The following is a 26362-nucleotide window of genomic DNA, read 5'->3' on the forward strand; positions in this document are numbered from 1 at the left end:
ATTCCTGCTCTCCGCTCCTCTTCTGACGACGATGCTTTCCCGTGGATCGTCGTCCCCAACAGCCGCTAATTCTTGGTACTTGCGGCGTAAGTGGACCGGTGAACTGCACTTGTCCCGGTCGCCCTTTGGATGACTCTGCAATTGCCGGATGCTGCTCCTCGATGTTGCCCTTGACAGCGCCCCAAGTTGTCCTCTCCCGGCAGCACTTGTACGAAACCTCCCGTTTCGTAACCTCCTTCCGTCATCCCGATGAATTATCGGCGGCCACCGCCGATAATGTCAAAGTCGAGTTGCAGTGATAACTGCAATTCGACAACCGAAAATGTGATGACCGATTCTGTGTGTTGCAGTGAAAACTGCATTTTTTTGTTTCGTGTCTCCATGGCTCGAACTCTCTCCTACAGCTCCCGAGGATGGCTTCGCTGTAGCTTCTCTTCCTTCGCTGGTGACTTTGTTTCACGGCCCATCTTGGATCCCACTTCTGACAACCAGTGTTGCGTAGGGGTGGGTGGAGGATCCAAGTAAAAGGCCAACAGTCGTTTCACAGCATTTATTGATGATTCAGGAGATACACGCACGGTCACTGCTCCGTCCAGAATGAATTATATCGGCTACGTACCGCCTTATAAAGGGTAGATCTCTCAGGACGCCTAATCTGTTTACCTGTTGTATAGTCACGTATTCGGATATGTATTTCCCCGATATTGGGTCTCCCCGTACCGATTCTGAGAAATAACTAATATCGGTCATTGTTTAGCCTAAATGCACTTAGAGTCCAGATATAATCTTTGGAAGTAAGTGCATGCATTTAGTTAATCCGATAACAGATATCCGTTGGTCTAAGTACAATTCGCTCAATCCACGGCGTACGTAACAATATTGTAAAGTTATTAAGAGAGACGCCCGTAGACCGGTGACGCCGACCAATGGTGGAGTCGGGCGTTGCGGCCAATGGCTGCGCCAGACTCCTCGACCAATGACTGTAATGTAATACGTGTATGCGCTGAGCGCTGATTCTTTATAAGTATGGTGCGCTCTCGAACGGTGGCATTCGGATCCTGGCCTCCACCTGACGAGCAGCTAATAAAGACTTGGAACCTTCCTGCGTGTTTTCTTGTACCTCGACCTGACTCCACTTACCTCTGAATACTCTTCAATATTAATAATTTCTATTACAACTAAAAAAAATTCAGTCCGATTTGGCAGATAATTGAATTCAAAAACTTAAAATAAGAGGACACCTATCACGGGAGGTACCATTTCCAGTCAACTTAATAAACTGAAAAAATTTACGTCGTATCGATAATAATTTTAGTAACCGATACTAAGCTTCAGTTCGATTGGACGAACGGTGTTCAAAAAAACCCCAAAATACACTGACACACAATACACAGTTTTCTAGATCATGAAAACGTGATCAGTGATCGATTCTGAGTTCGAATCAGACAAAATATGCATCAAATATCATTGCGGTTGAGTACAATATCTACGACACAATACAGGCCGTTCATACCATTTCGTGGAAACGGCAAGCCTGCGTCAAAACGGGTTAAAGCAAACAACTGGACTATGCTAATCCCATCATTGTTCATTATATAATGTTGTTTTATGTTTTTTCCATATTATTTTTGTAAAAATAATATTTTTAAAGAAATTTCTGCCAGCACCGTAATCCCAGTATTCAGACTAGTTTTAGCACCGGGATTCACGGTACCAGAAAACACCGGGATCCCGGGATTGGAAGCCTTAGCCAGCAGTATGGCTCAGTGGTTGCATTTATGTTTAGCACCAAAAGATTATTGGGTTCGATCCCGGGCTAGTCTTTAATATACTGCTGGTTAGACTTGGATATTTGTGATTCCAAGTCGATCGTTTTTTATTAGATCGTTTGCCAATTTTATCTGATCATTGTTGAAACGGTTCCTCAAAATTGGCATAAAAATATTATCCTACCTGCTGTCACAAATCTTCTGTATTTAATGTATGTATAATTTGTATAAATATATGTACAAGTCTAAATCCATAGATGTCTCAATGGATTGATTAATTAATTAATTGTTAATTTCGTGTTCTTGAACTTTTCGAAATAGTGATTTATGTAATAAAAATACTGCATTGTTTGTGATTAATTGCCTAAGAAAGTGCTTTGAGGTCTTCCTGTCAAGCCTTATATTTGAAATAAAATAAAATGAAAATAATATATATAAAACTCAAACGATGTATATATGTATCCGATAGGTTGCTATATGACTCCATTTATCTAAAGTATATCTTCATTAATCTAGGATCCCGAGCAACGCAAAGTAAAAACTGCTAGTATTTAATACAATTAAAATTTCACATGTAAATATTTATTTAAAAAAAAATGCAATGAGTTACGAAAAAACGAAAAAATAAAACAATTGAATATCATTGTACTATTTATTTTGTAAGAAACTTATCGAATAGCAACATTAGATTGAGTGAAGGTCGATATAAAATGCTTCCACTTTGGATATATGTAACTCCATATAAAAGACACATTGGACAGTATTATATTTTATTGATATCAGTTAACTTGTTATGTTTCTGTTATAAATCCAGTTTTTGATATATAATTCGTATATCAAAACAATTTTATTGAAAAAATATTAATTTATTATTGATTCGATATAAGTATCTTAAATTTAGAATCGAAATTAACAGTATTTGTATATCGATAAGATATAAGACAAAAAGAAAATACTCATTACAATTCAAACGTGAAAATTATCCAAATTAAAAATATTTTAAATAGCCGTACAAATTTTTTAGCAATATATAAATTACTGATTTTTTTAAAGTATGTACAAAACATTGGTAAACTAAATATAAAATATGATGAAATCATTCACCATTTCGCTATTTACAAAATCGATAAATTCAGTGGTTCATAAAATGCATCAGACCAGAGTAAACTCATAATTAAAACAATAACTATTACGTTAAAAATAAATTAACTTACATACTACTATACAAAAATAAATCTCATTACACTGAAAGTCTTAGGTGAATGTGTATCGAAGACTAGAATTTATACAATAATATCTACAATTTGGTCTTTGAACCAAAGGAAAAATATTTGTATACGGTTTCATACATGTACAGATAACTTACAAGGATAAAAATACTGAAAAAAAAACCTTGTAAACAGAAAAGCTATGCAACATGACTTGTGAATTTACATTTTTTAATTTCCAAGTAAACATTTTCAAAACAAAAAAAATATATGAATTTGCTAAGAATAATATGATTGTTTCCAAATATAATCTAATAATATTAGAATTATATAAAATAAAGTAAAAAAATAAAAACATTTTAACTAAAAATTGAAAAAAAAAGTCTTATATGACAAATTTTGAAACATTACAATAGTAATTCACTGGTCGAAAGAAACAAATTTCAAAAAATATATACAACTTAAGTCACTATGTACATATATGAACAAATTCAGTATTTTATAAAAACATACATACAATAAGTATCTACATATATACAAAATTCAATTTATACAAATATGTAGTTCAAATTGAAAGAAAAAAGTACAAAAAATATGGCACTCTTTCACTAGAACATAAATCTTTGGTCTAGCAATGAAAACTAGATACTTTTAAATCACTTTGGTTTATTTTATAATAGTCTGGTTCGCTTTGAGAACTTGGAATTAACTTAGAAATGGAAATTCACATTCACTATCGTCTTGAGAGCCATCGTAGCTGGATGGCGGTGTGTCCAATTGCGGCAATCCTAAATCTAAATATTCTTGGTTTGCCGTTATCGTAAGGATACGGTCCAAGTCCTCTACGAGCTCGGTGAAAGACGGCCTATCAGATGGTTGAAAAGACCAGCAATCCCTCATAAGCATATAACTGAAAAAATAAAATATAATAAAGTAAAAACTAAATAACACAGGATACTTGCATGACCAGTGTATAAACTTACACTTCTAAAGAACAGCATGGAGGTTTTTCCATTCTATTTCCAGTACTTAAATGTTGATACATGTACTGTCCAGGCACTGTGGGATATGGAGTACCTCCTAATGTCATTATTTCCCATAAAAGTACTCCAAATGACCATCTATAGAAAACGATACGCATATGAATTATAATGTGGTAATATGTTAAAATGATATATAACATGTAATAAGTATAAAACTCTTACACATCAGTCTGTGTGGTGAAAACTTTGTGATATAGAGATTCCGGTGCCATCCACCGAACGGGTAATCTTCCTTCTGTTTTCTTTCTATAATATTCATTTGACTGTACATCTTTGGCCAATCCGAAATCAGCAATCTTTAAAACGAAATCATCCGACACCAATACATTCCGAGCAGCTAAATCACGGTGAATACACTGCAAACATTGTTATATATTATATATGAAAAATGAAACATGAAAAATACTTCTTGGTAAGAATATACATATTTAAGACTTACTCTACGTGAAGCAAGATATTCCATTCCTCTAGCAATTTGATATGAGAATGATACGAGATCTTTTTGCGTCAACGCTTTCTTTTCTTTTAATATATTGTCACCGCCGATGACTGGTTCATATCTGTTAATATCAATTGTATTATTAAAAACATCAAATCAAATCAAATTTATTTTATGCTCTTGATAAGACTTACCCGTTGCCAGTTCTGTGACCTCTTAAAAATTCACGGAGGTTTCCGTGAGGAGCATACTCCACTATAACGTACAGTGGACCGCCTTGAGTGCAACATCCCAAAAGATTGATTATGTTTATATGCTTGCCAATCATTTTCATCATCTCCATTTCAGACACTAATGCCATCATTTCAGCATCTGTATGACCCTCTGTAAATAAAGTGAATGTGTTCATAAAAATATATATTATACACAATTCTATATCCAAATTTGTGTTATTGTTAAGGTTTTTTTCATTTTACCTTTTAACATTTTGACTGCAACCACGGAATTAACGCCTTGCTTTAATAAGCCATTGCCTTCTGCTATTACTACCTTTCCGAATTCACCTTCGCCAAGAACTTTTCCTAATGCTAACATTTCCCTGGGTAGTTCCCAATCTATATCCACCGGTAGTTCGTATTCAGAAATGAGCATGGGATCATTTTGGTTACTCTGGACTTGTGACAGTTTTTGTTTTTCGATTTTGACGATTGGCATGAGCTGAAAATCAACAAATAATTAATTTGGGTATTTGAAAAGTTTTTCTTACGCAATGATTTAATTGTTACTCACCAATGGCTCCAAAGCAGTCCCGCCTGTATTTCCATTTTCAAGATTTTGTTTTTCTACAGTAACTTTTTTTGTCCAGTGTGTAACCACAACAGCCCTTGCTGTCTCTATGGCCAAATGCTTTTTCATTTTTTCTCTTTTCAATTTTTTGAAAATACAAACTACAACACCGGTAGCCAAAATTACCATTGAAAATAGTATAACAGACAAAACATTCACAAAAAGCAGTTGCGGTTTTTCCGCCTCTACAGGATATGCTGAAATAAAGAGAATTATTAAATTAAACCACTCAAAATATGTACATACGTATATATGTAGTGGTGGTCACATAAATTACATCACTCAAAATTCATCGGTTTTCAGATATACGCATTATATTAACACTGAATTTATATTTAAATTTTACAGATTAACTAGCCAGGGTTACCCGTCTGGATAAAAATTGAGAAAACCTTCCATGAGTTCTAAACCCTTCTACATACAAAATTTGAAGTTCTTAGATTGGAAACTGTGGATCCAGTGCCTGTGTGCACATAATTGTTCACTCGGTAAAATATCGCAATTAAATATCGCAATTCGGATCAACAGAATTATAATAATATAAAATTTAATTCTTTTGAAAAAAGATTATTTTGTTTTTTTCGGCCACTCATGTGGGCGAAGTGATATGCCGCGTCTCTCTCCACGATATACGATTTCAAGGGGAAAAAGTCCTCTTGATTGTAATAGTAAGTGAAACGTAAAGGAGGTTTGTAACAATTATATAATAAAAAAAAGTGTTTTAAAAACATACCTCTTGTATAATTTGTATATAAAATTATTATTTTGAATAAAAACACCAATATTTTTTTTTTTACTACCGCCATCTATGTATAAAATTAATGACTACCAACTGTCACCGAGATTAAAAATCTTCGGACCTGAAATGCTTCTTATACGATATTTTATCTCTATCGTAATGGCAGAGGTTCCATTTACTTATATTGATGACCAAAATGAGCAATATGGCAAAGAATGAAAACGATCGGATAAGAGGCAAACTTTTTCCTGAATTGTAATCGTAAGTGAAACGTAAAGGAGGTATGTAATAAAAATTGGAGACGGATCATGGTGTTAACAGCGAGTACACCGTGTACACACACACACGCACGCGCGCATTTAACAATTATTATTTAAGATGTATGTACATATGTATGCACTGTAGCATTCCCAGAAAAATTACAAAAAAATAGCATTTGTATACATTATATTTACAATGTATACAAATGCTATTTTTTGATCATTTCTTCCATATCGAGATGTTTTAAAATGTCTCGTTCAATGGATATCATAGCCAAACCGTCTAATCGCTCCTGATTAATAGATGATCTTAAATTGGTTTTAATTAAATTCAGTTTAGAAAAGCTCCTTTTCGCGCTCGCCACAGAAAGGGGTGACCTTAGAATAACACGAAAGCCATGTGAAACGTAAAGGAGGTATGTAAAAATACTGATAGCTATGTATAATTTCGGCAATGAACAAAACAACAAACAAAAGCAAAAACACAATAATAAGAAACAAAACTAATCAACGTAAATTTTCCCAATCTACCATAAACAAAACAAATAAACAAATGAAATGAACAGTATAAACAAATGACAGAATTAGAAAAAAGGCCACAATACACGAAAAGCTATCTTAATGTGGGACGTTTTAATCGTTCACCACTGCATTGCACAAATTTACTGCATGCTACTCGATAAGCAATCGAGTTACTCGCTGGACTGCTCTCCTGATAATTCCCTTCACGGTGCGAATGGTGATGATTAGGGATTGCAACAATACCGAAATTTCCGATACCGGCATTATTTAAATAAAAAAACGATACCGGTATTTCCAATACTTTCGGTATATTTTTTAAATTAATTTTTAATAAAAAAAAACTACTTCCGATATCCCGAGCACCACTTGCATGTTTCAACAAGTTTATTGAAAATTACGCCAAACCCATACATTCACACACATTCGTGTACAAAACTGGTAAGTAGGTACATCCCAGGTATACATAAAAGATTATAATGTTTCGTAGAAACTAGTGCTTTTACTTTATCTATGTACGTAGTAACAATAGATGAAGTTTTGTGATCATGCGAAAATTCTAACTTGAGATTTTGACTGATTCGAACTCGAATCGATCACTGATCACGTTTTAATAGTCTACACACACACATTTTTCTAGATTATGAAAACGGGATCGGTGATCAAAGTCTCGAGTTAGAATTTTCGCATGATCACAAAACTTCATTTATTGTTACTACGTACATATGTAGGTAAAGTAATAAGTATGTAGTACATTTAGTGAAATGGCGATATGCTAACATTTCATATTCGCTCCCATATTAAAAATCAAAATCATCAAATCAAATCATTTTGAAAACCAAAATAAATAGATCTTGTTATTGTCTGCACGTGCAGGCACCTGCATACAAAGTGCAAAAGTCACTACACCATTTTCAAATGTAATTACTAGAGACCGGAGCCATTTTGCGCCGTTCATTGTTCATTGTTTGCCCTGCATTGTTAATTTTTCTTTTGCTCTCTAGCTTTGTAGTACAAAGATAGAAGCTAGAGCAAATGAACAACGAACGGCGCAAAGTGGCTCTGGTCTCTAGTAATAACTAGTTATCGGCGGTGGAGCGTGCTTTTTCCAGGAAAGAGGGCGTTTTGGGGCTATTTTCCAGGAAACAGGGCAAACTACAAAGCTAGAGCAAAAAAAAGGTTCACCATAAAAATGAACAATGGTGCACAGGGTCGCGCCGTCTATTATATAATTAATTAATTGTTAGAATTTATTTGGATTTTAAGTGGCCTAGTGACTTTTGGCCCAATTTGTATATCATACATGTGTATTTAACTGTTTACATATTCTTCGCGTTAAATGCAAGTGTACAGTCCGACCGCTGTACTCTGTGAGGTGGATTACATGCCATCTCGCTTGCACCAACGCTATCCACGTTAAAAATGTGTACACAACAAAAGCATTTCTATCGCAATTACCGCTTGAGTTAGTACGTTTAGATAAAAAAAATATATTGAGATAGAAAACTAATCCTTATGAACGTGGTGAAATAAAAAACTGGCCAAATAATACATATATACGCATTGGTCGTTTACGTAGTTTTTGGCCATGGAGTTATCGTTTTGAAAAAAATCAGTATTTATTTTTTCAATAACGGTATTACTAAGGGCTTATTTAAGGTGGTCAAATGCCGATATTACCGGTATCGATACTTTCGGTATTGCAATCCCTAATTGTAATACACTCCCAGCGTTAAATTCTTCATCGAATACTCCAGCAATTGCTGCTTGTATGTCATCCTCACTTTGGGCTGATCGACCAGATCGTCTTGAGGTAACGCAACCAGTGGTCTGTCAACTAGGAAATGACCAAGAATGAGTAGAATTAGGTCGGAAGGATCTGAAGACATGGGGACAGGCGGCGCGAGTTCAGTTTAGGGCCAGGCCGCACCGTGCGACTTGCGAGCGACTTGGTTGAGGGCGACCAGACCAATGCATGCAGGTAGATGGGACATGCCACACCCGTCAACTTGTTGGTCGCACACATTTCCATACATTTTTTCGTGTCGCGCAACTAGTCGGCCGACAAAGTCGCACAGTGCGGCCCGGCCTTTATAGTATTTAACCACTTAATCGCCACGCGTTTGTAGAAACCGCGCGTCCCAACGCCACATATGTATTTTCAGTATTAAAAAAAATTGGTAAGCCGCAATCGATCGAACAAAAAATTTCACTAGGGCTGCCACATATCTAATCAATAAAATATGTATACAACAAATCACGAAGAAAGCTCGAAACAAACTAGTAAAAAATTACAACAAACCAACCGATTACACTGTTCGACAAATGACGACTATTTTTGGTTCAGAGACAAGATATGACTTTTCTTATAGATATATGCCCAGTGAACACGAATCTGGTAATAAAAAATGTTGATTGGCTCGAGATTCGGAGATGTGTTTTTTAAATCGCGCGATTCTTCTATATCTTGGTGTTGTTCGGTCGATGTCTCAAAATCTGTCAATTTCCTGTTCAAAATGAATATTGGAATCTATAGTTGGGTATTTTATCTTTCATTTGTAGTACTTTTCACCTTTCAAATCTCTCCAAGTAGTCGTCCAGTTCAAATCAAAAGTCAAAAGTACGTATTTTCATTTGGGATTTTTTCACACTGTTAATACTATTTTATATTGAGCAATTTCTATTGAAACATGTTTATTGGGATAGTGTTCTGGCCACACTATTTTTTGTTTTCGTTTAAAATGGTTAATTGGAAGTGTGCTGAATTTTAAATCGGTAAAATAGTATTAACAATGGGAAAAAAATCCCAAATGAAAATACGTACTTTTGACTTTTGATTTGAACTGGACGACTACTTAGAGAGATTTGAAAGGTGAAAAGTACTACAAATGAAAGATAAAATACCCGACTATAGATTCCAATATTCATTTTGAACAGGAAATTGACAGATTTTGAGACATCGACCGAACAACACCAAGATATAGAAGAATCGCGCGATTTAAAAAACACATCTCCGAATCTCGAGCCAATCAACATTTTTTATTACCAGATTCGTGTTCACTGGGCATATATCTATAAGAAAAGTCATATCTCGTCTCTGAACCATTTTTCGTGTCGAACAGTGTTATCGCTAACACGTGTTAGCAATAAACGAAACACGTGTGTTTCGTCCGCAATGACACATCTCATAAAGAATCTACGGCACACGAAATTTCATTCTTCTAATGAATTTCCAGCCATAGAACTTAACCGCTTCGATCTCAAGCGGACACGTGTGTCCGATACGCGCTCACGACACCAGTCCCAAACGGACATGTATGTAAAAAATACTCACTAATATGTATGTAAAAATACTGTTTAATCGATTATTATTTTTTATTTCACTTACATATGTATATTATGTATGTATGTAATGACAAGCAGCGATAGTTGTAACTTTCGATCTTCTAGTGATTAAATACGAAGGAGTGCGCACCGGTGCGCTTATGGCGACGAATTGGTTAACGCCTCTCAAGTTACAGCTAAGTAAAAGCAATTTTTTTTAGATTTTATAATATAAAATTAAAAAATGATTGTGCCTAGTCTGCTACACTTTTGAGACGGCCCTGGATCTAATCAATCTGGTTCTTCAAATATCGTTTCAATTTCATGTTAATTAGTTCGTTCAATTTGTTAAAGAGTCACAAGGAATAAATTAAAGATGTGATTCGACTTGTAAAAAAACCGCTAAAACATTGTAAATTGAAGGATGATGAAAGATGAGTGTAATTAGTTTGATACTTACATTCCAAAACAGTTAAATAGGCTCTGGATATTGTTCGACCCAAAACATTTCCGGCAATACAAACATACCAGCCTTCATCTTGCAACGTGACATTAGTGAGTTCCAAAACTTCAGTATTATCAGTTTGTGTCTAAAATATCATAAAATTATTTTAAATAACGAAATATAAATAAATTTCCTGTATACATATCACACCCCGGGGAAAATAGCACAACTAAAAAACAAACTTTTTTCAAAACTTTGTCGTGTTGGAAGAGTATCTTCTTTTTGCCGATAATATAATCAATAATAATAATGTTCAGTCAAATTGAAATGTATTATAGATACTTGAATGTTTACAGCAGTTTCAACATTTTTTTCCATTATTTAAGAAAAATTCATTTTTTAAAGTTGTGTCACTTTTATATATGTATATTTATACGCACATGCAAAAGAAGAATAGTATAATTAACAGTATTTTGAAGTATGTATATGAAAGTTATTTAAAAATATCATGCAACAGTATTAAGATAGAAAATCCAACACCAAAAGAAAATGTACCTCCACCCTAATAGGAACAGTCTTGTTGAGGTCTTCATAATATCGAGGAGCCTTCATCCAATAGATGGAAGCGTGAAGATCAGACAAAACTTCACAATTAAAAGTAGCATTTTCGCCAATGATTTTTGTTTGATTTTTAGGTGCTTGTGTCAGCACCGGCTTGTGATTCAAACGCTCTATAAAACAACATTATAATAAATTTCATATCCCCTAAAAAAGCGATAAAACATAGTGAGACATCTTTAAAGTGGAATTTTCATTCCTACTTTCAAGTATTGCTAAAGCAGGTTACATGTATTGTAATAACAAAAGTATTGAAAGATAGAATCCGTCACCAAAACATGTTACATGAAATACACATTTACATATAATAAGTAGTAAGTAATGTTCCTATGAATAAAATGAAACTATCAAGTGCATAAATCTTATTTTATATTTTCCACCACCGCTTCATTCCTAATTAAAACAGAACCTCGAACCCACTCCTATATAATACCTGAAACAAAGTTCCGTTTGGGGTCACATCTTCCTCGTCAAAAGTCACATTGAAAACTTTATACCATTCTAAATGTGCTTCCAAATCAGACATCAACGGACACGTTAAGGTGACATTCGAACTAATCAACACGGTTTTATTCCTGGGAAATCCCTCTTTGATGTAGGGCTTAGATGGAAAGCGCTCTAATATATGTACATATTCAGGTTAATCATTTTTTACCATCAGCAATAACAATTTTAATTTTATGTCAAAAATTACTTACCAATTACATCCAATTTGAATGTGAAATCGATACATCCGAATTTATTGCAAATTAAACATGTATAATTTCCACTATCCTTGGTTACAAGATCTTCAAGTGTCATTGTCCAACGCGAATATTTAATTACACCGAGCTCTCGGAGTGGGATGACATCGTTTTTTAACCAAGTGATGTTTGGATAAGGATTTCCTATAAAAATAAATAAATTCAACTCACATAACGAAAATTCTTAGATGGTGTTTAAATAGAAACTTTATTTACCTTCAGCTGCACACCGAAGTCTTATGTAGTTTCCAGCGGGCTTTACCAATATAGAATACATCTTCTCTGGATTCTTGAACCGTGGCTGTGTCTCATTTATTGTCGTATCAACGTATCCAGGTACATTTTTATTGTCATGATCTATTGAATCATGTCTGTGATCAACGACGTCTTGGTGAACGGTATCTCTGTTAGGAACATAATGAGTTTTGTCATTCTCGTCGATCGTTTGATCATCGTTGTCGTAATTGAAGCTTTCGTCTGTTGTTTCGGTTAATGAAGTAGAGTGTGAAAGTTTTCGCTGAGAGAGGATGGGCAATTGACTTCTCCTCGGAATGTCAGTATCGGCTTGATACCCTGAAAATGATACAGAATGTCAAAATGATACATATGAAATATAAAATTTAATTTTTACTTATTATTAGTGTAATAGATACATACAATTGTTTTATTAAAATTAAATTATAGCACAATGAACATACCTTCCAATACGTCTTGTAAATCTTCTGACGGATTTTCTTCGAAGAATTTGATAGTGATATTCCTACTGTACTTTGTGTCATCTTCATTACTATTCAAAATTACACACGAATATGTTGCAGCGTCTCGTGGTAATAAAAGCTTGAATTTTAGTCTAAAAATGTAAAACAAACTAATTATAATGTGCGTCAATTGACAGGACTTGAATTGCCATATTATTATTCTACACTTACAAAGTCTTCTGCACTTTAATTCTTCTTGATGATCTAACTTCCGATTTATCTTTATACCATTTAATGATTGAAGACTTGGTCAAAGGTGCACCACATCTTAATTGAAGCTGCTGGCCACCGGCAACTTCTTCCACCATGTTGTGCGAATCTGAAACCAATGAAGACCAAATGAATTACGCATTCATAAAAGATTATATTTTCCATCCTATGCAAATAGGATGTCAATGATGATAATATTTCATTCGATATTCCTTTATGCTAATACATAGCTATTGAAATAGTACTTTTTAATTGTATGGAATTCAATCGAGATTTTTCATTAAGTTTGAAAATTCGAATTGTATCAAGACAATAATTGAAAAAGGCATTTTTGCCACCAAATAATTATATTTGACTAGTTTCTATACTTGTCGGCAGGTACTAGGATCATCATAGTAATCATTCCAGAAACTTTTTCCTATATTTCTACTATATTAGGACTTACATATCTCAACTTTTAATTCAATGCATAATTATTTTTTAATAAAATTATTATCTTAGAATTTTCAATTTAAAAGGTTTTGGTTTCATTACATACATGTGCATATACATACATAGCTGTAATAAACATATAATTATAAATCTTATTCAAAATTGATGACAAACTACGTACATTCAAATATAGAAACGAAGATTTCATTTAACGAGAATTGATAAAACCAGGCCCACTGGTAAAAATCATATACATATGTATATATATTGGGAACATTTATGCTAGATCAAACGTGAGATAAAACAAACATGTACTAATTATAATATAAAAAACAAGTATCAGTCAAATTTACAATATACTAAGGTAACCATTCGTTTTTACCAGCACAGTACTGGTTTTTTTTAAGTACCTGTCCTGGTAAGTCGTGTGATAAAACCAGTACACTTTTTTATCTAATAGATGAATTTCAAATACACAAAACCTTCAGTGAAAATATTGTCGACTGCAAAAATATTGGCAAATTAGACAAATATTGTCTTTGTTTACCAGGAACATATGCATCTGCCGGAGGACATTTTTCTTCGATGAACAATATGTGGTCCTGTGATAAAACGCAATATTGAATGTTAAAACTGTTTTCTAATCGATAAGAACAATTTGAATCAGTTATTGAATCAGAAAAAAAATTATCACTTACAATATATACATACAGTCGTGGCCATAAAAAAGCCGCATGTCTGCATATTAGTGTATTACATTCAATTTGCTAGTTTTTAACAATGTAAGTATTTAGAAAAAAATATATTTTTTGATAAAATGTCCTGGTGTTCAATTTGAAAAAAATGGTAATCTTAAAATATACATATGTATGTATATATTTTAATACTTCACAATGCTTTGACCTGCTCTGAACTAACGATTTCGCCAGTTTAAACACATGGCCAATATTCATAAGTGAACGAATGGAATCGTATTTTTAAATAGTCGTCAGTCAGCTAAATGTGAAATAATGCATGCAGCTGCACTCGAGGTATATGCTTACTACCTGCTCGGGAAACAAATGCATTTCTAGCGGGACGAACACGTCTTTCTCTCTTCATCAAAAAAAAAAAACCGAACGTTTCAAACATCCACGATTTAAAATAATTAATGAATCGAAGTTTTCGACTTTTTTAGTAAATGTATACAACAGAAAAGTATACACAAGTTGAAGCGCGGATGGTATCAATCGACAGGTTCAAATATAACCGCGCCAGACCATCAGGTGCTCTCGGCGGAGCAGACGTGTAAATCTGTAATCAAATCCATAATATCCAACTCTGAAATAATGAATGTAAATTTTCCCGGTCCCATCAAATGCGCAAGAATTTCACGAAGGATACACACAGGTATACGCCAAAAGATGTGGACATTGAAAACAACAACATATGAGCAACACGTGTGTGGCTCACGAGGAAACCAAACCGTGTCTTTGGCATTTTTAAACGTCTTCAACGTTCAACGTCAAGCTGTTTCACAAATAAATACAACGGTTTGTACATTAGTGTGACCAAATTCTTCCTATATACATATCTAATGTGTTAGATTCAATTACACAACCTCGCATTGAATGAACAAATAGTTACAATGAAAGTATGTAGTTATTCAAAGCAAAACTGAATATAAATTTAAATCTTAATTTATATGCATTTTTGATGCTTGGCGAACACAAGGAGCATAAATTATAATAACAAGGACCCGCAAAATATGCAAGCAATTTAAATTTACTTCCGCCACATCTGCCCATATAGCAAACACACCCAAAGCCACGAATGTTATCTATTCTGAAACACCCTCCTTATTTGACTTCTCGCAAATTTTGCTAATTAGCACCCACCACAGCTTTCCGGGGACATTTGAAGATAGTTTTAGTATATGTATAAGACATAATGTACGAGAAAAATACTATTTCGTACAACTTGTATGTCACCATTAGATTGAAATTGTACTTCAATGACTTGACAGTAATTATTTCAAAGATTATTCAAAATTATACCACATCAGTATTATTTAGAACAACCAAATGTTAATATGATTGTACTTATCGTGTCTTCCCGTGCAGCATGATGACGTATGAAACTCAGAATGATTGAATGATGAAGGCATTGAACGTCAGAATGCTGCATAAGGGCGAAATCACACAGGGAAGTACGGCACGTTGTGTGCTTGGCTCCCCGCTGTGGGGGGTTTACATTTCTTCAAATATGGGATACACCGTTATCGATCACTGTCAAGTAAGAATAAATACACGGATTCAATTTTACCGAAAACACTCCAGGGGGTGATTTTGGGACGGTGTGTGCTAGGTGTGCCATGAATATGTGCTGGGCATGCCCCATTCTTTTCGCATGTTTAAAATTATCTAAAAAAGCCATGTGCCACGTTCCTTGCTGTGTGTTTTAGCACTAAGGTTCAATGCACTCAAAGAAATATGGAACTCTGTATGCTTGGCATAACGAGGAGAGATAAAAAAAAACGGAATACATGAGTGTAATTTTGACAAAGTTGGTCGATGTAATTGTGAATGTAAAGAAAGTTAATTGGCGATGGGCGAGTCATGTAGCTAGAAGGACTGACGAAAGAAGTGCTCAAATAGAACCCGAGAAAATATAAAAGGGTGGCAGGAAGGCCGCAGAGGAGATGGGTGGATGAAATTAGAAAAATATGTGGGATGAGATCAAAATACAGACGAATGGAAGCGTGTTGGAGAGGTCTTCATCCAGCACAGGATGATAATGACTTAAGAATGAATTAATAACTTATTACGACACACTGATAATATCAAAAATTGGCTGACACTGAGACTATTGATTTACGATACATATGAACTTATCCAGTGATAATAATAGTAGACAATAATACTTTCGAATGATAGAAAGAGACTTTTTAATGTATCCCGAAAAAATTTAACGGTATATGGTATGCCATATGTATGCTAAAGGCATGCACATCTTCGGGCAAAGATACCCATAATCGTATGGACACCAAGTGGAAGTCCAAGGATGGTATCGTCGATGCTTCTGTCAGTTGGAATAAAAATACAACAAATGAATTTTATTATGGCACGATTGAATTTTATATCGTTAGTATTGTCCAAACTCAGAAGTCACGTACGCATTCAAAGAAATGTCGGGCTGAAACCACTGAAAGTACCAATGTTCAAGTGTAATATAATTTGAAGTTGTATTGAATTCGTTGACTTTAGGCGGGAAACGCCTAGTGCTCATCTGCCGTTGAGAATTCACAAAAAAAGGTCGCTCAAGTGTCTGTTCAATAATAAATGAATGGTCCTAGAAAAACAAGGGTCTCTTCATTATGGAAAACAGCAGTCACAAAATCACACTTCGAAATTCCAAAATTGACCATTGAACACACACGGGGAGGGGTTTGCTAAAGCCCAAAGCGTTTGCACGTGTTCAACTGATGAAAATTTACGTCTTTGAGACCCATTCACGACAGCGGTACTCAACAGTTACTTTGAGTGTCCAACTTCAAAATCAATTAAAATTTTTGTACACACGTCTTCAACACTCGGCATAACTTCAAATCTAACATTAGAAAGTGTTTGTATTAAAACTTACATACCATCGATATGTACGTAATTTATTGACTTTAAATAAAAATAAATAACAAGCCCGCAGGTAGCAGGAAAAGGTTGAGGTCTCCGTATATATAATATAATGCGTATTCTTTGAAAATTTCAAAGTGACACCAACAATAATTGCAAGAGCATTAACAATACATTTAAAAGTATGTGTACAAGTACTAACAATTGTACAGGAATTTCTTTTGTCTTCTTAATGTATTGAAGTAACAAATACTGCACTGCAGTTCTATGTATGTATACATAAAAATCACAAAGCGATTTGTCCCCAAAACTGGTTCCACGATATAATTTCAGCCGAACATTGATGTGCAGATAGTTCTAGGTATTAGTTATCCACAATTACATACCATTAATTAATTTCTAGAATAAAATAGATTCATCGAATTTTGTTTGTGGGCGTTCTGTTGTTCAACGGTCAGTTGGATTTTTAAGGCGCAAGCAAACTGAATCGTACGGTATACACATGCTCGTAGTTTCCAGCTGTGAGAGGTGTATCTTCATATAGTTGTTAATTTGTACGATGTTATTATTTCGCGAAGTTTCTCCTACATTTCTTCAAATATGGGAATCACCGCTATCGATTAGTGTTAAACCTATGTCAATACAAGGATAAAATATCACCGAAAACACAAGATCGCGACGGCATAAACTACATAATTATGCCAGTGTTTTTATTTTGCATTTGCAAAACCATCTAATAAAAATACGTACGATTCGGTATATCTGAATTTTTACGGTAAGAACACAATCAAAAGTACGGCACGGGACGTGTAAAAGGACTCTATCTTCATATCATTGCTGATTCGTACGATCTTATTGTGTATTTATTTAAGGAAACTTGGGAAAGGCGGCAAAACCGATGGACCCTAGAAGATTTCGAGACGCTTCTTCTATATTTCTTCAAATATGGGAATCACCGGACAATATGTCTGTGGATCTTTTGTCGTGACAAGCCCAAAACTATGCTAGCTTAATAATATGTAACTTCAACACTAATATATTACATGAACTGTGTGTTTTAAATAAGATCATGTTATATCGCTACACTTATAGAACTGCTTTTGAAAATATAGCGCTAATAAATTATTATATTTGCATATGAAGATGTACACAGTCGGCATGGAAGTATCGAGCAAGTTTATGATGGCAATCATTCATACTTACAACAAATACCTTGGGCAATAAAGGAGTGTGATGAAAGAGAGACACAACAGCAGCCACCGGCCCGAGAACGAAAATCACGACGAATTGAATGATTTATTGTCACGACGACCCATTCCCACCAATCGACTGGCATCTCTAACTTTTATTTTGAACCCACCGAACTCTTTATGACTGAATAACCGATGACAAAAGTCATATTGAAGTAAAGTAATGACCAGAGTGAACAGTAGGATTGGTGTCTGGTTCCACGAATATTAGCCCTGTGTATTATTTGAAGGGAGACCTCGATGTACGAGATTGATTTTGTCCGTAGATGACTCTCCCCACGACAACACACGCTTGGTGCAGCGAAGACACGGGCAATTGGCATTTGTTATTCGTCTCCACAACAGATTATGTGGCCCATTATCCAATTGAACGGTATCTAAGAGCAACTCCTGTTGTTTAAGAATGTAAGCGTTCGGGATGTCCCAGAACGATTACTACACCCGTAGCACCGAAACATGAATGGGAGCATTTGCAACTGTCAAGCCGTATGTTAAATGGCCATGGGAAATCTAGTAATCTATCTACTGTACCAAAGATAAGTATTTATTTGTTCGTTAAGCAAAACTCAACTTACCTTCGACGCAGTGACGTGCCGTCTTTGAACTAGAGCGACTAGGCTAGCCCCCTAAAATCTTTTACCTAAACTATCAAAAATTCGATTACAATAAATTCAAATCGTTGTCCATATAATTCGCTCGAATTAGTAAGAGTTAAGAACCGTAATCGGCCCTACCTGAGGTAGTGATAGTGGATAGTTATAGTATGGTCCACCGTGTCGTTCGCTTGCACGGATTCACCGTCTCAAGTCTGTTCCCTTCGCGGTACTGGCGAATTGTTATGTGTATAGGCGTTCCGTTTTTAAACATTTTTAAATTTACTCGTCTGCGGAATTTTTACTAAGAATAATCTGATTTGTGTCTACCAAACATTATTCTGAACATTTTTTTCAATAAAATGACACATGGAACAACACGGAACCTTTTGAATGCAAATATGGCAAGGTACTTGGCTTGCGAAACATTTCCCTCAGAACAAATCTGTGCGGAAACAAATATCGAAACCTTGGAACTTTATTCAGAAAATTGAGTTTTGAAGACACACAAGATGTTATTGAGAAAGTTAGGCTGAAAAAATTATTATCATCACTTTAAAATCACGACTTAAAGAAGTTGTTTTTGTCCAAACCTAGTTAGTCCCCTGTTTTGAAAGTTTGAGCACGTCACTGCATAGATGGTTTTTGTATAGGACCCGAGCCCTTGGAAGACGTTTCTTTCCATTATTTTACCGCCAAGCAACGCCGGGTGATTCGATTAATTTAGAATCATAATTGATATCACTCTTCCATACAATAGCTAATTATATAAATACATAAAGCTATCAACCAAAGCATTAAGAAATCAACCTTCAAAAGGTACACTAACGAGTTAGAATTCATACCATAACGATTATGAAGCAATTAACGCTATGTTCCGTTCTATCAACTAATTGCAGAAGAATTTACTGGAAGCAAATTAAAACTCGCCGACCAAAGATTGATATTTTCGAATTGATTTTACGGCCGGCTTAATGACGCTGAGAACTTAATTAAGGAGCAAAACGGGAGACGTCTTCTTATCAGCCGACGACCAAAAGAGACGTTCTCATTTGTCATACGAGAAATCTGTGGAGACATCTGCGATCCACGGACGGATGACAAATTCCAAGTACATACATACTACTGGCAAAGAGGAGGTTTCGTCTCGCCGAGGGTGACGAATACCCGACGAAAAACAAGAATCAAAAAATACGAGAAAGAACGTCAAAGCTTGCGGTCCTAAAGATCTCTGATGCCGGCTAAATTAGAAAGAGATTCGACAGATTTCAGAGAAAGACGACGAAAGCAGTTAAGATTCACGGTAGAAAGGAATTTTCGAGCCATCAACATCTTGGTGGATTTTGAAAATTAAAATCAACAATAACAGTTTTCGTCGCATAACATACCGCAGACTATTTATATTGAGCAATTAATAATAAGCAATAACGTTATTTGATACAATAAAGCAAAACGTCCTCTAATTTAACCTTCAATAAAATGGTGCTTTATTATTCTATTCATATTAGATCTTTATTCAATTGAATTGCTAACGTTTTCATTAAATGCTAGTTCGCATCAAATCAAACAGTAATGTTTAAAAGGTCAATGGAAATGTACATACATATGTATGTATAAATTTGAAAAAAATATTTATTGTATGCACTCATAGAATCGGGTCAATTAGATGTTGACCAGTGGCGTGCCAGAATTGAACCAGAGGGACTAGGCTAGTCGCTTACAATCATTTACTTAAAATTTAAAAACACCAACAATTCATTTACAATGAATGTAATTCGTTGGGTATATTGACACTGTTCACTCGGATTAGCGATATTCAGAAACCGGTATCGGCCCTACCTAGGTAGTGGATTGCAATGGTATGGTCTTCCGCGTCGTTCGCTTGCACGGACTCCCCGTCTCAATTCTGTTCCCTTCGTGGTACTGGCAAAATGTTACATATACTTCACTCAGATTACCTAAACAAAATCTGCTTTAGGTCATCGACTTCAGAGAATTTTTAATTAATATTATGTATTAGATGTATTATGAGCATTTATAAGAATTGTAAATAGGTTTTTGAGCTCTTTTTTTCCTATTATGCTGTACATTAACATTAGGATAATATAATACTATGATTACTAACAAAGTTAAATTAAAATTGTAAAATAGAAAATGATCAGTAGATCAGTAGCTATTAAAATAGATATAAGACGTATTGTGAACATAATTTAGTAATAATAAAAAGCATTTAAAAATCAAAAAAATATATACATACGTGGAAGACAAAACATGTTCTTAATTTACTCTTCTCTTCAAGCATTTGTGAAATTTTCACTAATATTCTGATTTTTGTCTATCAAACATCATTCTGAACTATATTTTTTGTTAAAATAACACATATTTACATAGAATTCCTTGAGTATGGCAAGGGACTCGTCTCACAAATTAAAATCAAGACTTCAAGACTTATCAATATTATAATTCAAAAATCAAAAATCACCTGTTTTAAAAGTCACGACACGCCACTGTGTTGTACATATGTAGAATATTCTACATAGTTACAAAATAAGATTAAAAAGAGATTGTATGAATCATCAATGTTTGTTAGACATCATCAACAGTCATCTCAATCATCTGATTGAACCTCATTTGTTTCGTTTATAATTTACAAATTTTCTACCCACAGTTTGAATATCCTACACTCGTCACACAAATAGACCAGGTCACAATTATAGCCCACGAGCACTAAAAAGTAGAGTCAACTCTTAATTTTTTCTTCTCCTTATGATTAATGCACTTTCAACGCGACAATTAGAAGAGGTTGTGTGCCCTTTTCGAGCTCACCTCTCTTCATTGTCAAGGGCAGAAGAAGTACCATATGAAAGTTAAATAAAACGAAAAAACCTAATATATAAATCTTGGAAAAACGAGGCATCTTGTTTCGCAAATACATACATCATTTCACTTCGCATGGAACGAAAACACTCTTGAGTGTTTTATTGACGCGACGGAGACGCAAGTTCCAATGCGACTACATCATTGTCCTCGAAAATAAAGCTGGAAAAACAACGTAGGTACATCAAAATTTGAAATGGACCGAGGTGATTAAAGTCAAAGCTGTGTATTTTCTGAGAAAAATGACCGTACTTACGAAGCCCGATAATAAATAAAGTTATATGTATGAGCATAATATACTGTTCAATTCAAACCAACCTAATTGACAAAATAATCTTTACAGAGATATAAAAATTGAAGATGGAATTAATAAACGATTTAAATGTTTAGATGGAATCAATAAATTGATCAAATTTTGTATGTACTTACAAAACTCGTACTCAATTTCAAAGACGGTGAGAAATGACAGCTATTTATTCAGTGGGATTCACATGTCAACTGTGGTGCTAATTCATACGGATCCGTTTTAAAACTTGCCCGCACTGAGATAGATAGCAAGTGACCTGAACTTATATTTTATTTTTTTATCTAAATATACTGAATACAGGATCTTCATATTTCATGTATATATTCCTCGTCAAAACCTCTATGATTCAAATTACGTCATTACGAAATAAAAACATCCATATCAACAACAAAAAAAAATATCCCCAAAATACACACACACACATTTTTTCTAGATCATGAAAACGTGATCAGTGATCGATTTTGAGTTCGAATCAGTCAAAATTTCGAGTTCGAATTTTCGCATGATCACAAAACTTCATCTATTGTTACTACGTACATATGTAGATAAAGTAAATATTATTTTGGCGGGAAGTGTGAGGATGATATCCGCCTTAGAATGACAGCTTTTTTTAATTTCTTGCACTTATTTTATATTATTCGACGTTTAATACCCGATAAAATGATTTTTATAGCCAATTACAATAATTAACCTCGCAGATTTTATATTATTTTTGACTTAAAATACATTTTTAAACTGAACGCTTACCGTCCAACACAGTAGCTAACGGATAACACACCTTAAGCGCGCGAATTTTTTTTGCGGCGACTAGCGATAGCGGGCAAAAATACAAGACTGCGCGAATAAATACAATAGATAAAATAAAATCGCTCAACATTCAAACTCATATATAAAAAAATCGAAGTAGTGACATCTAAGTACTACCAGCGGAAACCTATAATCGGTCTTTTGTTATGTATTTTATTATTTGTTCTGTTTTGAAATTAAGACTGTTGATTTTCCTTAAATAAAATAAAATAAAATCTATGTTTCTCCATATACTATTAGAATAAACGTAGTACTGCGTATCAAACGTAATACTACGTATCCCGCATTTCTCGTCAAGCCCATATGAAACAGTAGTTGAAAAACGTAGTACTACGTGACCCGCTTAAGATGTGTTAAGAGAAATCTTAGCTTCGATATCAATCAAAGCCTCAACTTTGAGGCTAACATCAAATATGGAAGAAGTGTTGCATGTATTGTCTCAAACTTACCCAAAACTATCTCTTTTGTGAGCGGCAGCGTAAATGCATAGTGAAACATGCATATGAAGGCGATGAGAATCGTTGCCAAGCGAATGCATTTTCTAGAAGTCATCTTTGCGAGTTAAAATCCCTCTCTCAGCAAATCATATTAGCAGCTTCCTCTTCCGTATGCTGACTTCTTATTCTGAAAATAATAACAACGCACATTAAAATCAACGTGTTCATATCAATAGTGCACGTTCAGGCCATGTGTGCCCGCCGCCTGAGATTTCTTTCTGGATCCCCAGACGACCATTTATTTACTAGATGCACGTATAAAAATATTATTAGTGTAAACAAGAGCTGCCAGAGCGAGTAAACTTTCATGCCCATGTTCTGAAAACGAGACGACAGCGACTACACACGCTCACAAGCGAGACGCATACAACGAGAGAGCTTTTAGGAGAGTAGCGAAAGCTACTAGACGTCACTGTTTATCAGGAGGAGGGTATACAGGGGGAGGATAAAAGCTCGTAGTCGTAAAAAGCCACTAACCCATCATCCATTTGATCCAGTTTATGTTACGGTCCGATTCGGATAGGGGTTTACGTTGACGTGAGAACCGACCTTTGACGCCAGGTTTCGGCTCCCTTTAAATGTAAGGTATATAATTAATAATCGTAAACACTATCGCCCCGAGTTAACCCTTCACGTGGAGTTTAACCTGTGGATATACCATATCGTAGTCATTACAGATTAGAAACTGAAAAAGGACACAAAATGTTTGTTTTATTGCATTTAAAGGCAAGCCGGTTTATGGTGTATTCAAAAACATACATACATATTAAGTACTAGTGGGTCACAAGTTCAAAACGACAGCAATGATTTTTTGCATGTTTCAAACGCATGATATGTCCGGGTGTTTAAATCGTGTAGTGGCCGCCAACGATTCGGGTCAAATTGAATCCGGATCGAAAATAATGTAAATGCATTCAAAAGTGCAATTCCAACTGGCGTTCGATCGAATTGCACGCTCGCTGAAAGCATGCCAAATTTTTCTAAATTTAAATGAATTGTGTGCGTTTATATCGAATGAATATTCCGCTCGTACGTCTTCGTGACCAAAATGTGGGTTAATACATTATTGATATGTTTATTTTGGAATAAATTCGAGCATTTTGACAGTGCACACTTTCGTTTGTTATTTCAATTCTACAATGCACACATGTGCATATCAGAATATATAGAAATATATAGTGAATATATACAAATCATAATTTAACTCGATAATACAGCTATTCTGCACAAAATCAAGTTGCTATACAGAAAAATATTCCAGATTTGAATAATAAATAAATCATTGTAATAATATATAGTAAATAAATTAACCCACGATAAAATCTGTTTAACGCAACTCTCATCCATATCACCCCACACATTTTTTTTCCAATTTCATCCACCCATCTTCCAGGCCTTCTGAATATTCGACAAAAGAAAGATTGACAAGAACTAACTTTTTCAAATAGATGTGGTATAGTTTTTCTAATCAAATAGTTTATTATATTAATGTAAAAATCTTCAAAACAAATTTGATCCATGTTTCAATAACCAATAGATTCACGTACTTAATTCTTGAATCTACTTAAACTTTTTTCTATTATTTAGTTCTTATGATGAGACAATCGACTTTGCTTTCTGCTCCAGTATATTCCTTACTGCCTTCCTTTCACTATTTTACATTCTCTCAGGTACCATTCCGGCACTTCTTTCGTCCATTATTCTTGCAACGTGACCCGCTCATTGCCATTTCAATCACTTCATTATATCCACTATATCAATCACACTTTTTAACGACGTATTCCGTTTTCTATATCTCCTTATTATCTCGAAGATACAGCGTTCCATACTTATTTAAGCGAATTGGACTTTGTGTGGAAATTTGGCCAAGAAAAAATCCAAGTTTCACATACATATGTGTATCCATCATCATCGATAAAAACATGATGGAAGATTTTCTTCTTCAAGTAAAGTGGAATTTTTATTTATTCGCCCAAATCCACTCCATCTTAATTTCATACGTCTCCTCATTTCCTCTTCCTTGCTACAGGACGTCTATAATTTGCCTTAAATGTCATAGTAAGGAGATATACAAAACGAAATACGTGGGTTAGGAGCATGACAAAGGTGGTTGATGTAATGATGTGAATGAAGTAAAGAAATTGAAATGGCAATGGGTGGGTCACGTAGCTAGAAGAACAGACGATAGATTGATGAAAGAAGTGCTCGAATGGTGCCCGAGGGAATGTAAAAGGGTGCAAGGAAGGCCACAGGGGAGATGGGTATATGAAATTAGAATAAGGTGTGGGATGAGATGAATGAAAGTTGCTCAAAACACAGACGAATGGAAGTATATTGGAGAGGCCTTCACCCAGCAGTGGATGACTGTGAATGCTGATACATAATTAGAAAGATTATAAATCTTCTACCAATCTTGGCCAATATAATTTTAAATCCTAACCTACATATATACATATTGTTTACGTCCAAGTGCGCGGTATGTAAGAAAGCAGGTGCGGAATATATCTTTAAAGGGCACACAGGTTGTATAATCGAACATCTGCTTCGATTTGGACGGATGCCACCACGTCAGTAATGCACCATTCGATGACAGAAAAAAATAAATACTAGCCAGTTAACCCTTGGCCGACCTCACGTTGATTATGGACCGGTCTGAGGCAATGCATTCGCATTACGTCTATGGTCAATTGCCCAGGAGACGGACCGGACATGCACAATTATAACTGCATACATGGCTGCACAAAACCAATAATACTAATAGACCCATTCGATAATGTAATGCAAATGCACATGTCGCACCAGTAGAGATGAGTGCATACGTACATACTTACGTGCATAGAGTGCTGCCGGATTAAAAATAATACAGTAGAATCTGGTTTATGGAAAGAACGGGTAAATATTTGCGCACCCCACGACAGATTATAATCATAATATTTATCGATAATTACTACAAAATTATGCCGCCGTTACAACGGAAGCTGCTATTACTCAGGACGACAATGATTCAATCTCGAATGCCTTCGATGAAAAGGCTATCTATGTACTCGGTTGGATGAGTGGTAGCGTATAA

General features: G+C 34.9%; 1 protein-coding gene across 2 annotated transcripts in view; it reads right to left on the reverse strand.

The window, feature by feature from the left end:
* Positions 1 to 2408: 2408 nt before the first annotated feature.
* LOC143914380 (fibroblast growth factor receptor homolog 1-like) overlaps positions 2409 to 26362 on the reverse strand; it is a 105523-nt gene continuing 81569 nt past the window's right edge. Inside the window, exons 2-15 of one of the 2 annotated variants that reach the window (XM_077434578.1) lie at positions 23245 to 23419; positions 12883 to 13030; positions 12652 to 12803; positions 12170 to 12526; positions 11909 to 12097; positions 11148 to 11323; positions 10608 to 10737; positions 5249 to 5502; positions 4936 to 5176; positions 4654 to 4843; positions 4460 to 4580; positions 4183 to 4376; positions 3961 to 4098; positions 2409 to 3887 (exon numbers count right to left, since the gene is read on the reverse strand). In XM_077434578.1, coding sequence (XP_077290704.1) covers positions 3683 to 3887; positions 3961 to 4098; positions 4183 to 4376; positions 4460 to 4580; positions 4654 to 4843; positions 4936 to 5176; positions 5249 to 5502; positions 10608 to 10737; positions 11148 to 11323; positions 11909 to 12097; positions 12170 to 12526; positions 12652 to 12803; positions 12883 to 13030; positions 23245 to 23347 — 2598 coding nt within the window. In that variant the 5' untranslated portion in view covers positions 23348 to 23419 and the 3' untranslated portion in view covers positions 2409 to 3682. The remainder of the gene's footprint in view (positions 3888 to 3960; positions 4099 to 4182; positions 4377 to 4459; positions 4581 to 4653; positions 4844 to 4935; positions 5177 to 5248; positions 5503 to 10607; positions 10738 to 11147; positions 11324 to 11908; positions 12098 to 12169; positions 12527 to 12651; positions 12804 to 12882; positions 13031 to 23244; positions 23420 to 26362) is intronic. The other variant, XM_077434579.1, reaches the window with a different exon arrangement.

The sequence above is a fragment of the Arctopsyche grandis genome, chromosome 7 (assembly GCF_051622035.1).
Source record: "Arctopsyche grandis isolate Sample6627 chromosome 7, ASM5162203v2, whole genome shotgun sequence".
Lineage (NCBI taxonomy): Eukaryota > Metazoa > Arthropoda > Insecta > Trichoptera > Hydropsychidae > Arctopsyche > Arctopsyche grandis.